Source organism: Rosa rugosa, chromosome 4, assembly GCF_958449725.1.
Source record: "Rosa rugosa chromosome 4, drRosRugo1.1, whole genome shotgun sequence".
Classification (NCBI taxonomy): Eukaryota; Viridiplantae; Streptophyta; class Magnoliopsida; order Rosales; family Rosaceae; genus Rosa; species Rosa rugosa.
This window is the reverse complement of record NC_084823.1, coordinates 54,890,809-54,908,650: the sequence shown is the minus strand read 5'-3', so window position 1 is coordinate 54,908,650 and position 17,842 is coordinate 54,890,809. Positions and strand designations below refer to the sequence as shown.

General features: G+C 39.7%; 3 protein-coding genes across 3 annotated transcripts; all 3 read left to right on the top strand.

The window, feature by feature from the left end:
• Positions 1 to 2,102: 2,102 nt before the first annotated feature.
• Positions 2,103 to 5,995, top strand: LOC133706759 (probable LRR receptor-like serine/threonine-protein kinase At1g74360). The gene is made up of 2 exons (XM_062132301.1): positions 2,103 to 2,371; positions 2,619 to 5,995. Exons 1-2 carry the CDS (start codon positions 2,293 to 2,295, stop codon positions 5,837 to 5,839), a joined length of 3,300 nt encoding a protein of 1,099 aa, XP_061988285.1. The 5' UTR covers positions 2,103 to 2,292; the 3' UTR covers positions 5,840 to 5,995.
• A 1,029-nt stretch (positions 5,996 to 7,024) lies between these two features.
• LOC133745056 (uncharacterized) lies at positions 7,025 to 8,068 on the top strand. Its single transcript, XM_062173050.1, has one exon. It carries the CDS (start codon positions 7,025 to 7,027, stop codon positions 8,066 to 8,068), a length of 1,044 nt encoding a protein of 347 aa, XP_062029034.1.
• A 5,895-nt stretch (positions 8,069 to 13,963) lies between these two features.
• Positions 13,964 to 17,710, top strand: LOC133745054 (uncharacterized). The gene has a single exon (XM_062173049.1). It carries the CDS (start codon positions 13,964 to 13,966, stop codon positions 17,708 to 17,710), a length of 3,747 nt encoding a protein of 1,248 aa, XP_062029033.1.
• Positions 17,711 to 17,842: the final 132 nt, after the last annotated feature.

Sequence of the window (17,842 nt, the reverse complement as noted above, 5' to 3'; positions counted from 1 at the left end):
CCTCTCACGTTCAGATCTCGGTCATATGTATCTTGGCTTGGAAATTGATCAAACCCCCATGAGAAAAACCATACAAACATGTTTCTTTGACCAGTTATTTTCTTTCCAACGATTTGATCACATTAGTAATATACAAGCATATTTATATATAGGCAATGATGTAATGGAACCTGATTGGTTTTGTGTCTGGTATATTGAGGACTTTTGTGCTTGTTTTGAGTAATGCAATATTCTTATCTTATATTTATTCATATAATAAGGACTCTTTAGTATGTTTGGTTGCCTAGAAACATTGTCCCTCATAAATAAGAGATTTCTTTAGAAAAAAGAACAGACAAACAGCCCAGTTTTGCAATTCACAATTTGACAGAACAATAGGAAACATGTACTCGCTCCCTATTCTACGAAGGGAGTACATGTGTTAATTTGTTTTAATTACCTAATCTAATTATTCTTATATTATCTTCTTTGAAGCAATTCAATTAAAAAAAATTATAATTTACGTATCACGAGTCAAAATATGTATGAAATTATTGGTTAACATCCTAATCAGGCAGTAAATATATATAATACTAGGATCACAGTAAATTTAAGATCAGCTAAGATCTTATATTATAAAAGTGCGTTCTAGAAAAGTAAATTAAATCTGGTTTAATTGGAAAAGTAAAACAGCCTTTGTTGACCAGAAGGTCCAAAACCACCTTTATATATCTATGGAATTACTGAATTAGAACTATGTGTAGAAAAATAAATAATGTGACATGATCAAACAGTGGGAGTAAGACCAGAAATATTAAGAAGCAGATCGATATGCCCCCTGTCATTGATAGTGAGGCTCCATTGCTTAGAAGTTGTTCGGAATTGAAGTACCTAAATCACAATTTGATATGGTACGGATCTCTTTATTTATCAAAAAATAAAGACTAAGGTTGCCTTACCATCAAAATGAGAAGAGAATCGCATTATTAGTCCAACTTTCAATAGCTGCCGAATTAGATTTTGTTAATTATATAGTACAGCCAATAACTGAATGTGATTTCGATTCTTCTCGCTATGCACCCGCTATGCACCATGAGGAAAAATTCAGATTGGTGGATAGTGTGTCTCAGATTGCAATGACCCAAAAACAGTATAATCATTTCAAGTTTTGCAAGTTCTATTTTATCTATTTCACCATTGTTAGTATCTGTTTGTAGTTTGTTAGGTGAGCCACCAATCCATGACGCAAATTAACCATACTACGTCAATATAAAAATGAAGTTACCTTGCACTCCAAGTTTTGTCTTTTTTTTTTTTTTTTTTGTGGAGATCTCACATAAGGTTATTGTTGTACGTGAAATTCATTTTACAACGATAATTTCATATAATTTTTTTTAATAGATAATATCATATTGTGAGAGAGAAGATATATATATACATTGACTCGTCTTTGCTTAATTTCTTCAAGAATCTTTTCTCTCTCTTTACTTTACAACTATGATTTAGGAACTAATACTATATTGATTAGAAAGGAAACGGGTCCAACTCGAACTTCAATTGATTAACTAGAAAGAAATTCCAATTCTCCCTAAATAGGGAAAGGCAAAAAACTACAACTTCCTATTAATTGTATGAGAACATACATTTTGCAACCAACTCCAAAACCATGAGTGCCCTTTTGACTTATGGAAGATGTTATTCCCCTTCTGGCTTTAATCTAATTCTCTGCTTGTAAACTTCCTTGGATTGATATAAAGCAACACACGATTAGCTTCCACCAAATTTCATTTCGAGCATGATATGATTCTGTTTATATGCAAAAGAAAGAGAAGACAGTGTCAATTCTGGAATCCAAGTCCCCAAAGTCCAAACAAACCAACGTGAAAGCATAAAATATATATAGTCACAAAGACTCACTTTTCTGTCTCCGAGCGTCAAATCGCCGAGCCGGTTCAAGCGAACCGGTCAACTTCTGCGGCTCAAACCTTCGTACTATCTTAACCAACCAGATCGAGCTTTCAGACATTAGCACAAATATTTTTCAACCAGTAATATTCGGCCAATGAATAATATTTTTAAAGTGTAAATGATATAGAAGAAGCAAAATTGAAAAGGACGTTGATCCAAGTCTGTATATGCAGGCGCTTTCTATGTGCCTTCAACGACATTCCACAACTATGTTCAAACTTCAAACTTTCAAACTTACACATTTCATGAACCTGTAAATTCTAACTCTTCACGCACCCAAGAATCAAAAATCATAATTCTTTCATTTTCGTTTAGCTTCTTGATCACAGTGGAGGCCAGAAAACCATGTACTCGAACTCGAAAACTCGTTCATGGCGCTCGGTGTTGTGCTCTTCCATATTCTCACTCATCATCATGATAACAGGTATTACTGACTACTCCAAATCATACATGTTCATGTTGAGAAGTTTGGAATTTTTATCTGGCCGGGTATTGTTGTTTTCGAGTTTTTAATTCAACCCGGCCAGTTGATCATTTCCCGAGAAAGATTCGGTTCTTTTCTTTGTTTTCAGTCAGGGAATTTTATTAAACACTTGTGGGACATTGTCAGACAATCTCATATTCACGTTGTTCGAGGTTGATTTTGATTTTGATTAACTATTGATTCACAGCTGAAGTTGTAGCTGGAGATTCTCTAACCACAGACATGGAAGTTCTGCTGAGCCTTAAAGCTTTTCTTCAAGAACAAAACAGAGTAAACCAAGGCCAATACTCAAAATGGAACCAGAGCATTAGCCCCTGTCATTGGCCTAGAATCAAATGCAATGGTGACAGTAGAGTTACTGGAATCGATCTCTCCGAAAGCAAAATCTCCTGTGAGTTTTTCAGAAACTTCTCTGCCTTGACACAGCTTTCGGACCTGGACTTGTCCGATAACACTCTAGGTGGAGCTATCCCGGAGGACTTGAGTCAATGCAAGAGCCTCAAGTACCTGAATTTGTCACATAACATTCTAGAAGGTGAGCTGAACTTGCAGGGGTTGAGTCAATTGGAGGTTCTTGATTTGGCTGTGAATAGGTTTTATGGGGATATGAAGATGAGCTTCCCTGGAATTTGCAAGAACTTGGTGGTGGCAAATGTTTCATCAAACAACTTTACTGGTAGGATTGACCAGTACTTTGATGAGTGCTCGAAATTGCAGTACTTGGATTTGAGCACAAACAATTTTAGTGGAGATGTGTGGGTTGGATTCACAAGGCTTAGGGAGTTTTCGGCGTCTGAGAATCACCTCAGTGGGGCTATTTTGCCTTCTATTTTCAATGGCAGTTGTAACTTGGTGATTTTGGACCTGTCACAGAACAATTTCTCTGGTCGAGTTCCAAAGGAGATTTCAAATTGCCGGAATTTGGCTGCTTTGAATCTCTGGGGGAACAAATTTACAGGGCCAATTCCATCTGAGATTGGAAGCATTTCGAGTCTGGAGATTTTGTTCTTTGGCAATAACAGTTTTTCTAGAGTCATCCCGGAAGCCCTTTTGAATTTGAGCAACTTGGTGTTCTTGGATTTGAGCAGGAACAATTTTGGAGGAAATATACAAGAGATTTTTGGGCGATTTACGCAGGTGAAGATTCTTATGCTGCACTCAAATTCATACACAGGTGGTATATATACATCTGGAATTCTCAAGCTACCTAATGTTTCTCGGTTAGATCTCAGTAACAACAATTTTACAGGTCCTTTACCGGTTGAAATTGCTGAAATGACAAGCTTGAAGTACTTGTACCTTGCCCACAATCAATTCAGTGGAACTATACCACCAGAGTATGGAAATTGGCAACAGCTCCAAGCACTGGACCTTTCTTTCAACAGCCTAACAGGGTCAATCCCGGCCACCATAGGAAAGTTGAGGTCTCTCTTATGGTTGATGCTTGCCAATAATTCTCTAACAGGTCAAATTCCAATGGAGCTAGGGAATTGTACTAGCTTGTTGTGGCTGAACCTTTCCAACAACAAGCTCAATGGAACAATCCCATCTGAGTTGAAGAATATTGGGACAAATGCAGGTCCAACATTTGAATCAAACAATGATATCAAGGATGCGATCATAGGTGGATCCGGGGAGTGCTTAGCAATAAAGAGATGGATTCCAGCAGACTACCCTCCATTCAGTTTTGTGTACACAATCCTCACAAGGAAGAGTTGTCGAAGCATGTGGGATCGGCTACTTAAAGGAAATGGCCTTTTTCCCATATGTGTTGCTGGTTCTGCTGTAAGGACATTGCAAATCTCAGGTTATGTACAACTGAGTGGGAACCAGCTTTCAGGTCAGGTCCCTCCAGAGATTGGCGAGATGCGCAATTTTAGTATGATGAATTTGGCTTTCAATCAATTAAGTGGAGAACTCCCTGCCGGTATTGGACAATTGCCACTCGTAGTGTTTAACCTCAGTAAGAACAGTTTCTCGGGCGAAATCCCAATGGAAATTGGGAACAGTAAGTGTATGCAGAATCTTGATTTGTCCTACAATAACTTTTCTGGTACATTTCCTGTAAGCTTAAACAGCTTGACTGAGCTAAGCAAGTTCAATATTTCATACAATCCACTCATCTCTGGTGTTATTCCTTCAAGTGGCCAATTGGCAACGTTTGAAAAGGAGTCCTACCTTGGTGACCCCTTCCTTACTCTTCCGAGTTTTATCACCAACTCCCCGAATAATTCAACAAACAAGACAACTGGAAACCAAAAAAAGCCTGCAAAGCTTGGTGCTAATTTGGTGTTTCTAGTGCTAGTACTGACTTTCTTGATATGTGGGGTCTTTTCACTTACGATGTGCTTATTTATGAAGAGCCCAGCAGATGAGCCACAAGGGTATCTGCTGCCACACAGCAAATACCGGCATGACCTTGCATCAAGTTCAAACTCTTCATCACCTTGGCTATCGGATACTGTCAAGGTCATTCGACTGGACAAAACAGCTTTCACACATGCTGACATTTTGAAGGCCACAGGCAATTTTTCAGAAGGGAGGATCATAGGGAGGGGAGGGTTTGGAACAGTGTACCAAGGAGTGTTGCCTGATGGGAGAGAAGTAGCAGTGAAGAAGCTTCAAAGAGAAGGACTTGAAGGTGAAAGGGAATTCAGAGCTGAAATGGAAGTTCTTACTGGAAATGGCTTTGGTTGGCCTCACCCAAATCTTGTGCAACTTCATGGTTGGTGTCATGATGGTTCAGAGAAAATATTAGTCTATGAGTACATGGAAGGTGGGAGCTTGGAGGATATTATATGTGACAAAGTAAGACTAAGATGGCGCAGACGGATTGATGTAGCAGTTGATGTGGCTCGAGCCTTGGTGTTTCTACACCATGAGTGCTTCCCTGCTATCGTGCACCGTGATGTGAAGGCTAGCAATGTGCTGCTAGATAAGGATGGGAAGGCAAGAGTGACAGATTTTGGGCTGGCTAGAATTGTTGATGCAGGGGATAGTCATGTGAGCACAATGGTGGCTGGAACTATTGGTTATGTTGCACCAGAATATGGGCAGACATGGCAAGCCACAACGAAAGGCGATGTGTACAGTTATGGAGTCCTAGCAATGGAACTGGCAACTGGGAGGAGAGCAGTGGATGGAGGAGAGGAGTGTCTAGTGGAATGGGCCAGAAGGGTGATGGGAAATGGGCGGCTAGGATTCAATCGTTCTGTGATGCCGGTTGTGCTTATGGGGTCTGGACTAGTTGATGGGGCAGAAGAGATGTGTGAGTTACTAAGGGTTGGCATAAAGTGCACAGCTGAGGCACCACAGTCTAGACCAAACATGAAGGAAGTTCTAGCTATGCTGATAAAGATAGCCAATATCCAAGGGGATTTTAGTTGTGGTTCTCCTCCTTCATTTTGATAAGTTTTGAGCTTAGGGAATGTCCATATCCATATATGATACTAAAAAATGCTTTATAGTTCACATTTAATTGCATAGAATTTATTTCTGTAGCTCTTCTTGTAAACAGATATCATTATCATTCATTATGTTAAAGAATCAACTCAATTTTGGCCATTAACTCTTCTTGATGCATCAGATTTTGAGTTCAAATTTCACATCAGCTTGTACATTGCTCCTGGTCTTAAGTACCACCAAGTCCCAACGGAGCCACAGGTTCTGAAAATTGATTGCCTCATTTTGTTTTGCAGCGCGGTACAGATTTGTTCCTTACAAAAGACTAGTTTTTTTTTTCTTTTTCAGTCTATTAGTGACTCGAATTTCCAACCTCATATAACATTGTGGAGAGAAATACAAGTGAATAGCTAATCATTTGGAGATTCCCCCAACTTGAAGATTCGTACAGGACTAGTGGAAGCAAATTGTTAAGTTTTGCATTTGAAGATTCGAAGAAAGAACTATACATATCGATCTTTTGCTACTAATTTGAAGTACAGGGGAGCAAGAAAATAGCCTCATGTGTGCATTTGCTAGAAGTAAACTACAGGAAAATGAACATTCTTGAATTCAATCATTTCAAAGATATCTAAAACTTGAGGGGCTGACATGAAATTTTCATTTACTTTTTCCCAATTCAATTCTGCTTTGTTCACATGCATTACACGTTAGTGCAGCAGTGTATCTGCATTATCATCTCATCAGTGACTGTTATGAAAATAGGAATGCTACAAAAACCAATTGTGGAAAGATGAATCAGATTAATGGGGCCTCGGAGCTCATACCTTGATACCTATTGGATCTACAGAAAACGGTTCTTAAAATGCCGACACCCTTTCTTATGACTGTGATCCCTACGATAATCAATAATGCAATTTGGACATGTATAATTCTATACATTACATTTACTGTATATAAACATATAGTTTTCACATAACATCTGCTGAAGCCCAAGTTTAGTGTTCCAGCGTTTGCTCTAGGAGGCACCATTTTACTACCAAGTTATGATAGTGTGGTAACTATTTAGCTTTCTTAGTTTCCCTTTTGCACTTTTTGAGATCCGTACAGGGTAAAAGTAAATTCAGCACAAGCTTAAAGCACATGCGACCTTTTTCCTGTAGTTTACTTGGAAGGAAATAACGTTTTCTTATGGAGATTGCTCGGGGGGTCGGAACTCCATTGCAAATTGATAAAGCCACAAGGGAAAGACAATTTGGCTACTTTGCTAGAGTCTTAATTGATGTGGATCTTGCTGGTGAACTACCACCTTCTTTGATGGTTGAGCGTGAAACTCATTGTTTTCAAATTGAAGTAGTCTATGAGAATGTGTGTACTCATTGTGGGAGGGTTGGCCACATGGCTGACCAATGCAGGGCCTTGAAGAGCTCTAACAAAGAGCAAAATGCTCAAGTACAAAAGGCAGTTAAAAAGCCTTCTCTCATTGGGCGTCAAGAGTATCGTCCCAGGACGGCTGTAAACAATGTTTCTGAGCAAAACTTGGACACTACTCCTCAGGTGCAACTCTCCCCTGATGTTGCAAACCATGAACAGATTACTAAATTTGCAGAAGATGTTCTCACTGAGGCCATTGACCAGGAATTGGATCGTATTGCAGATTTGGTCATTATTGAACCCATAACCAACGGGAAGGCTGGATGTTGTAGAGGCAACATAACTCCTCTTATCAATATGAATAATTCTGTCATCCTTGCAAATAAGGAAACTGAAGCAGGGGTTGACACTACTCCTAATGATTTTGTTGTAGTTGTTGGTCCAACTATTTTGGAGGACCCTTCGGTCAATATTTCTGATGAGGATGATGAAGTTGAGATGTGTGATGATGATGTGAGCTCCAACATGGAGCTAAATGCTTATAGTACTGCCCAGCCAACCAACCCCCTTTCACATAGTGGTCAGAGTTGGCATGATATGGTGGAAGAGGAAAATATTATTGATCTGGCAGATTTAGCTACGGGTCTTGCTCCCCCGGGATTCGAACATGTTGCAACTTTAGCCAAGGATGTCTCATTAATTACTGGTCATGGGGATAACGGAGATACAGAGAATGGTTTCACACCGGTTCTCTCTAAGTCTCAACAGAAGAAACAAAGACGACAAGCTACTCTAGCTCTTGCTCGTGAAAACCCTTATCCAAAGAGGGACAGAACAAAGAATAAAAAGTACAATCAATGAAGGTTCTTTACTGGAATATTAGGGGAATAGGAAACAATGACTCTCAATCCGAGCTTTCCAATATTTGCCGTATTCACAAACCAGATCTTGTTTGCATTGCTGAGCCAAAGGTAAAGTTCACCTCAATTTCAGCAGTTTTTTGGTCTTCTTTGAATTTGGATCTTGTTGCAACTAATGATTGTGATAGCTAAATTTATAAGCTATTGATTTTCCTTATTCACACTTAAGATTGTCAATTGTAGCAAGGGTAAACAAGGGTCTTTCCCGCAGAGGACTAAGGTTATAACTACTCAAAACAATGTCACAAAAGTGACCACTGTCCCTAGCGAACAGCAGTCGAAAACCTAATTAAAAACCTAATCTAAACTACTCAGAAAATTACGAAAATTTACAGAGATACACTAGACACACAGGGCGTCTTGCACACAAAATTTGGTATTATTCGGATATCGTTTACTATATAAAATAATTATAAAAATATAGAGGACAGAAAGTAACGAAAACAGATTTTAAGATGGTTTGAAAACAATATGATAAAGATAGTTAGGGAAGATGCATCCACCCCGGACAATCACACACAAGATAATTTGTTCAACCCTAATTCAATTAATCTAGATGAAGATGCTCAGGTTGGCTCGGTACGCTTGAACACAACCTATTACCCTTTCTTACTTCGTACGCTAGGCAGGAAGTGCTCTACACCTAGACTATTCCCAAGCAATGCAACCTAAAGGTACGCTTATTAGATTTAACATGCAGAGATCATTAAGGTCTAAAAGAGTTTGAGACATCACTAGGCATCGCAATAAACTTAGTGCCTTGCTAAACCTAGGACTTAGTTTACTTGATAGTGAAAGCTAACAATTGCTTCTCTAGAAGGTTTGAGGAGTCCAACTATTGACACAGGCATCAAACAATCAAAGCGGTAGAACTCTAACATGCATACTAAGCGTGCACTCAAAGCATACAAGCAAGCATTCATCAATGGAAAAGTAGTAAACAAAAGTCTCATCTTGGATTAAAAGAAAATAACATCAAAAGTCAAATCATCTTGTAGTTCATGTCTAGGGGCTTCAAGCAGCCCCCTAACTAATCAAAACTAGTTAAACATAGAAGAAACAAAACAAACTAAAGAAGGGGAGGAAGAGAGAGCGAGAGAGAGAGAGAGAGAGAGAGCTGCTGCAGAATCATCTCCTTTTATATGGTTAGAGGTTGCCTCCATCTTTCTTGTTGTGTAGGAAATCCAAAACTTAAAAGAATTAGGGTTAGCGTGCTTAGGTGGAGTTTTCCTATTGGCTCTTGAACTTGATGACTCATTCCAACCATTCACATCATGCCATTTGTCTATATTGAGCTGATATATGAAGCACAAACTCGTCCTCGGGCTTTTCGGTGTGATTTGGGCTTCGAAACATAAATTCCCGTCCAACCTCAGATTCACGCGCAGCCTGACCTTCTTGTACTAAATCGGTCATAACTTCCTCTAGAAAAATGATATTGACGAACCGTAAAAAGATCTGGAAACTAGACATCCGAGGCTTTCTATAAATATAAAGATCATCATCTGGATCGTTCTGAGCTGGTCTCAGTGCTCTGTCGAAGTTAACTGATCTGCACAGGCAGATTTCCCGATTTTGCCTTTCAATCCCTCTTTTACTTCTTTTCTCCTTCTTTACTCCAAGATACCTATAAAACAAATAAACAACGTAAATAACTAGAAAATATACTAAACTAACAAAGAAAGTATAGAGATTAACGCTATTAATATCACATAATTATGCTCCTATCAAATACCCCCACACTTAAGCTTTGCTAGTCCCTAGCAAACAGAGAACTAACTAGACAAAAGACACGGACCTAATGTCTTCCAAACATCTCAGAGAACTTATAATGCCCACAAGTATGGTCAACAAAATTCACACACTCACATGTCAGAATTCATAACCTCACTTAAAAGCTAATTTATTTTGATAACTATAGTGCTAAAGTTATAATACATGGGCAATCAAACTAGTGCAACAAAGGAGAACCAACTTATTCATGTGTCAAACAAGCGTCAACTCAATTTCTCACAAATATGCTCTCAATTTCTTTTCACTCATGATTTTCTGACTTGATGTATAAGCATATATTTCACTCAAGTTATATGTGAGAGGAATGATATAGTAAGACAAACAAATAGCTCACATATGATAACAAGAAAGAAAGGCTTTTTCTGAAATTTTTTTTTTTTTTACATATGATCCCACGATTGGAATGCCAAAACTCGGACGAAAGGCCAGTGACACCATATGCTCACCCCTCCACACAAGTCTCCACAAATCGAATGCACAACTTCAAAGATCAAAAAGGTCTTTATTCAAGGTTATAATGGGGCCAATGGTTAAGGTTAAACGAAAGAAAGGATAGGAAATTCAAAGATCCTAAAGAACCTAGTGGAGCACTAGAAGAACATAAGAGATAAAAGAATCTTGAAACTCTTCAAGGTAATCAATTTTCGAACACATGAAGCACGCAATTTTTTTTCCAAGGCCAGATGTCATCTTTTTGGGCCTTTGCTTCATTATAACCTCAACAGCTACAACATGAATGTATCAAATCCAAGGAAGTATTTTGCTTTTCGATTCTTTTGATTTTTCTTTTCAAGCATTCTTTCTCTTTCTTTTTCTTTTTCGGCTATCACATATTTTTTTCTCTGTTTTTTTTTTTCAACAGCCATAAACACATACTTTTTTTTTTTTTTTTTTCTTCCTTGGATCGATGTACAATGAACTCCCCCACACTTGCTTACAAAAGTACCTTGAACATAAGTACATCTCTCAAAATATTTGCTCCACTACTTCCTTAGGATAGGGTAAGGATATATCTATACTAAGCTTAGGGTTAAGGAATTCATGGGTGATGAAACAAAAAGGCTTAATGTAGGCTCAAGGGGGTTAACTAGGGGATTGCACATCTTGTGTGCATAAAAGGGACACAGGTTAATTTGGCTATGGTGGTAATCCTAGTGCCTTTATCCCTTCCCATCCATCATGCAATTCAACCATACGCTTCAAGAGGCTTTGGGGCAAGTTCTAGCATTTGTCCTTATAAAATATGCAAGTCGAATCCGAGTCTCAACCAAGATGAATAAAAGATGAGATCATGCAAAATCCTCGTCAAGAAAATAAGATGATTCTACACTAAGCACTCAGAAAAGAAATAGCACATATACAGGATCAAAAGCTCACAAGGGTTTAAATCAAGTTTAACCTGTCATAGCATGCATCCATCAATTCTCAAGTGTTACATTAATCCAACCATCAATGTATATAAATCAAGCACAATAATCATCAAAATCTATTAACAATTATTTGAAATCAAGAATCTAACACATGCCTGCAATCCTTTTGTGACCAAAATATAAATCCGAAAGTTCATGCTCATCATAGAGTTGGAAGACTCCTAAGACTCATTGAAAAATAAAACCTAAAACTAGACTTTTTTTTTTATTTTTTTTTTTTTTTTTTTTTTAAACAAAGAATGACTCAAAAACAAATTGACAAATTTGTATTTCCCTCCCCCACACTTAAACTAGACATTGTCCTCAATGTATGGCAATATAACGCACAATGCACAAGGAAAGCATAGAGAAAGAAAATCCAAAAGAGGGCAAGTAGGAAGATAAGAAAGGTTATAGAAAAGCTCCCCCTTGTAGACCTTCCACTGCTCACGACCTTTGGAGAGGACTGAAATTAGACACCATCTGCAAGGCACAAGGCCTTGACTTCCACAATGGAAGCTCCGTGCTATATGGACTCCAAAAGGTCGCAAATTTGCGCAGGTCCCTGTTTTGCTGGACTGACCTTTCGGTACTCAAAGTGGAACTGGGAACGCAGCAGAACTCCGAATCCAGTTCTGTAAAATTGTACAGAAACTAGACTCAGAGAGCTTTCGATGCATATATGGCACGTCTCCTGGTTCCATCGGAGCTAAAAACGGCAGCCGTTCAAAGTGAACTGATCCGCGAGGCAGAAAAACTGTTTTGCTCAAAAGTGATTTTCCTCAAACTTTCCTCAACTATATGACCTGCACACAAATCAAAAGCATAAAAACGAACAAATATGAAGCAAAGATTGAGAAGAAAAGGAATAAAGAGAGCGTCTCTTATGATTAGAAGTTTTGAATGCCGCAATCTTCTTCCTCCATTAATTGGGTTGCCTCCCAAGAAGCGCTTGGTTTAACGTCTTCAGCCTGACATAGCAACTCTTCATCAAGAGTAATCAGGAGGTTTAGGTCTTGGTGCCACCAAATGCTTTACTCTCTTTAGTGATGTTTCATGATCTCTTGACAGCAACTTGGGTACTTTAGGAGCAATGGAAAGATATGATTGGATGCTCTTCTTTTTCTTTCTCTTCTTCCATTGTCTTCTTCTCTTCTTAAATCTACGAAGCATGGATAGAAGGATCTCCTCATTAGATTTCAGATGCTCACAGATCACCATCTCCACATGATCGACAAAGGCAAGAGCGCTGTGGAGAGAAAGAACATGCGTAGAGATTGAATGTGGCAAGGAATAATCAGGTGGTCTACCAGGTGCTAGAAGTAGAGGCCTAAATGTAGGAGCTTTGATGGTCTCCTTCTCTAAGCAATCACCTATGTCATCCTTGTAATTTTCTTGAACCTCATGATGTATTGTGATTGCTTCCGGCATGTGGAACGCATTGTCATTAAACTCAATTTGAAGTTCCTCATTGAAAGAATCCTCATCATCACTATATGCACAAGCTTCAAGCTCGGTTGTGTATCGTACTGCATAATCCTCACAAGTCACAACCTTGAGTTTCTCTTCATGGGACTCATCCAAATCCAAGCCTTCATCCTCATCAAATATTAATTCAAGTGGTGCATCATGAGGTTGAAGCAAGGTTGTAGCTGTAGGGGGCTCCCATAGAGTTGTCATAGGTGTAGGAGGGTGCTCTTGCGGTACCATGGTCTCTAAAATCTCATCAACTACCGGCCAATCATCATCCTCATTCGTAGAAGCTTCTTGACTTGGTTCTTGCTCCTTTGAATCTTCATTCAAGCATGCCAAAATTGTCTCCACATGTTGCCCAATGTTCTCAACAGATTCGTTAATATTCTGCCTACAAGTTTTCATGTCTTGGATACAAGAATCCACAATCTGCGAAAAGGAAGAAACATTTTTAGTCATAGAAGCAACTAAATCTTCAAGAGAGTCACCTTGAGGTGTTGGCGTTTGATAATCATGGTATGATAATGAAGAAGCTTCAAAATCATTAAAGGATCCTTGTTGGACATTTGAGTAGTCGTTCCACTCAAAGTATGGAGGATAATTCCATGCCGGATTATATGGAGGCGCATATTGATCATTCCAATGCCCTTGGTTCGCTTGATATCCTCCAAACATGCTACTTTGATCAAAGTAACTTTGATATTGCATGTTTGGACATGTCTCCGTTGAATGCCCAACCAGGGAGCACATGGAACATGCTTCATAATCTCGATGCCACATCTGAAACAAAGAAAATAAAAAAAATAAAAATTAGTAAGATACAAAAACAATCAAAAACAGAAAACAAAAACACAAGTAATTAAAACACAATAGTCCCCGGCGACACGGCGCCAAAAATTGATAACTACAATTTATAGCGTTATCAACTACAATTTATAGCATTACATGGTGCGGCTCTTCCAAATCTTTAGTTGTTGAAGAGTTTTCATATTCCTAATCCGACGATTATTTCCAACTCCGAGCAGCAGGTTACAATTCAGGTTCCTCTTGATAATGAGCCCAGTCAACTTTCTTTTGTATATGCTTCTACCTCTTATATCAAACGCAGGGATTTATGGCAACATCTTTATGCTCTTCGTCCTCAAACGTCTATCCCATGGATGGTAATTGGTGACTTCAACGCTGTGTTAGGAGCCCACGAGAAATCGGGAGGCCCATCTCCTTCTCGCCTCTCTTGTGCAGATTTTCAAAGTATGTCAGATACTTGTGATTTTGTTCATTTGGATACTTCAGGTTTGTTCTTTACTTGGTCAAATGGTTGGAGCACCCGTGGCCATGTTGAGCTTCGTCTGGACAGATGTCTCTGTGATACCACTTGGTTTGAAGCTTGGCCTTTTACTAGCTGTGTTGCTCTTCCCCGTGTTGTTTCTGATCATTCTCCACTGATTTTCTCTGCTTCAAAACTCTCCCCAAGTGGTCCTAAGCCTTTCAGGTTTCAGTCTATGTGGTTGCAGCATCCAAATTTTCATGCAGTAGTGTCTAATTGCTGGAGTTCCTTTCAACTTTGTGGCTGCCCAATGTTTGTTGCTTTGCAGAAACTAAAGGCTCTGAAACAGTGTCTGCGTGATTGGAACAAAGCGGTCTTTGGTAATGTCCATCAAAACGTTGCTGCTGCTCGCGAAAATCTAGTCACCATACAACATGATATCGCGACCCGTGGCATGACTGATCAAAAGTTTGAGGATGAGATTGCTGCAAAGTCTTCAGTCTTAAATGCTCTCAGGTTGCAAGAAACCTTTTGGAAAGATAGAGCTCGAGTTAAGTGGCTTACTGATGGGGATCGAAGTACATCTTTTTTCCATACTTATGCCAAGGTTCGTGCAGCAAAGGGTCAAATGTCTTCTATCCGTGTGGGGGAGCGGTTACTTACTGACCCTTCAGACATTGCAGCACATACTGTGGCTTTTTATCAGAATCTCTATGATATTTCCTCCCCTTCTACAAACGTGGATGAGGTTTGTTCTGTTATCCCATCTTTGGTGACAGACGATGAAAATGTGGTGCTATCTGCAATTCCTACATCTGAGGAAATTAGAAACGCAGTTTTTTCTATGGATGGTTCTAGTGCTCCAGGGCCTGATGGTTTTTCAGGGTCTTTTTATCATGCTTGTTGGGATATTGTTGGTACTGATGTGGTGGCATGTGTTCGTCAATTTTTTCTTCAAAACTGGATCCTCCCCAACATGAATTGCAATTTTTTAGTTCTCATTCCAAAAGTCCCAAATGCTCAACTTATTACTCAGTTTCGCCCAATTGCCTTAGCCAATTTTCTCTTCAAGATCATTCCGAAGATTTTGGCTTCTCGCTTGGGGTCTATTGCTGCACGCATAATTTCTCCTCAGCAATCTGCCTTCTTACCTGGTAGACGTATCAATCACTGTATTGGTATGGTTTCGGAATGTTTTAACTTATTGGACCGAAAGGCTTATGGTGGAAATGTGGGAATCAAAGTGGATATAGCAAAGGCATTTGACACTCTGAATTGGGATTTTCTGCTCCGAGTTTTAAGCAATTTTGGGTTCTCTCCTACTTTCACTAGTTGGGTCAGCTCTATTCTTTACTCAGCTAGATTATCTCTTTTAATCAATGGCTCTCCTCAAGGTTTTTTTAAGTGTGCTCGTGGTGTTAGACAAGGAGATCCTCTTTCTCCACTCTTATTCTGCCTTGCAGAGGAGGCTCTCAGCCGGGGTCTTCACCTACTTCTCCAAACCCGTCAATTGAAGCCAATTTCTTTTCCCAGAAATTGCACTGCACCGTCTCATGTGTTATATGCAGATGACCTCATGGTGTTTTGCCGTGGGGACAAAAACTCTCTTAAACGTCTGCGTCGGTTTTTTGACCGTTATAGTGCAGCTTCAGGGCAATTCATTAATGCGGAGAAAAGTACTTTCTATCTTGGAGTTAGGTCTCGTCATAGGAAAGGTACAGTTCAACGTATTTTGGGTTTTCATGCAGGTCGTCTACCTTTTATTTATCTAGGAGTTCCTATATTTTGTGGAAAACCCCGCAGCTGTCATCTCCAAGTTATTGCCGATAGAGCTAAGTCAAGGTTAATGGGTTGGCAGGGGAGGCTTCTCTCTATGGCTGGGCGTACTCAACTTGTGCAATCTGTTTTTCAGAGTATGCTTCTTCATAGTTTTTCAGTGTATCAATGGCCTGCTTACCTTGTGAAGAAGTTATCTACTTGGGCGCGTAATTTTATATGGTCCGGAAATATTGAGACTCGGAAAATTGTCACTGTTGCTTGGACTCAAGTTTGTGCTCCGAAAAAAGAGGGCGGGGTTGGTATTCGTGACCTGGCAACTCTTAATTCTGCGGCTGTTCTAAGGTTTGCATGGAACTCTTTCACTTCTTTGAATCAATGGGGTGATTATATGCGAACTCGTTACCCTATTGTATCTAGTTCCAAAGTGAGTTATCGCAAATCATCAATCTGGCCAGGCTTCCGTTCTATTGCTCTTCATATCACCCACAATTGTCGTTGGATTATTGGAGATGGTCGTTCAGTGTCCTTTTGGAAAGATAAATGGCTTCAGGATCCAATTTTGAAAATTTTGGGTTTTTTCGACTGGTCAGGATTCAGTGATTTACGAGTGGCAGATTTCATCTCAGATCAGTCTTGGCAGTTCCCCTCTTTTTTCCTAGATACCTTTCCAGACTTGTACAGAAAAATTTCTGATATTTGTCTCCCTTTAGACACAGAACCTGATATGCTAATTTGGGAGTCTACAGCCTCTGGAGAGTTATCTTTCACTAACTCTTATAACTTGCTTAGACGTCACTTTATTTTGAGAGACTGGGCTTCTACTATTTGGCATTCCTTCATTCCTCCGCGCTATTCTTTCTTGGCTTGGAGGATTCTCCTTGATCGCTTGCCCACTGATGATCGGTTGAAAAGAGGTGGGATTCCGGTTGTGTCCATCTGCCAATTATGCAACAGTTCGGCAGAGTCAGCGTTGCACCTATTTTTACATTGTCCTTTTTCCCAACATCTTTGGGGATGGCTGGCAACTCAGTTTGGAACCTCACTTCCTGCTTATAGCTCTCTGTTGGATTTTTGGGTTGGCTTTTGTCACAAGGTTTTCTCCCCTCAGCTTTATAATTTGTGGTTGGCAGCTGGCTTGCTTACTTTCATGGAAATTTGGAAGGCGCGAAATAGACTCAGGTTTGATGATCGATCTCCTATCTTTTCTACACTGTGTTGTTCAATTATGGCATGGCTTCGGCAATTTGGTTCCCTTGTTCCTGGTCACTTTAAGGGCGTCCTTGATTCCCGCCTATTATCCTCCCTTGGGGTGTGCCCCAAGCCCCGTAATGCGCCCAAGATTCAACGTGTCATATGGCATCCCCCCCTCTTTCCTTGGGTCAAAGTTAACACTGATGGTCTGGCGAAAGGTAATCCTGGTCCTGCAGCTTGTGGGGGAGTCTTTCGTGATGCCTCTGGGGTTTATTTAGGGAGTTTTTGTCAACCTCTTGGTCGCAATTCATCCTTCTATGCTGAACTTTGTGCGGTTATTGTGTCTATTGAAGTTGCTTTCACCAGAGGTTGGACTACTCTGTGGTTGGAAAGCGATTCTACTAGTGTTTTAGCATCTCTTTCCTCCATTTCTTTCTCTCCTCCATGGGACTTGAGAGTTAGATGGCAAAACTGCCTGAAGAACATTCAACAAATGCAATTTCGGAGCACTCATATTTTTAGGGAAGGGAATGCAGCTGCTGATAAGATGGCAAACTTAGGTGTTTCAAAGCACTCATTTACTTGGTATCCTAGCCCTCCTGCAGAGCTTCACAGGTACTTGCAGGCTGATTTTTTGGGACTCCCAAATTATCGCTTCACAGGTTGCTGAGATGATTATGTTGGCCTGTCATATTCATATTCAGAGGCTTCCTTCCCAGGAACCCCAGGAATTTGTGCGCATAGTTAGCTTCATCAGCATCTACATGAAGATCAGGACAGTGCAGCTAATTTCTTGTCTCTA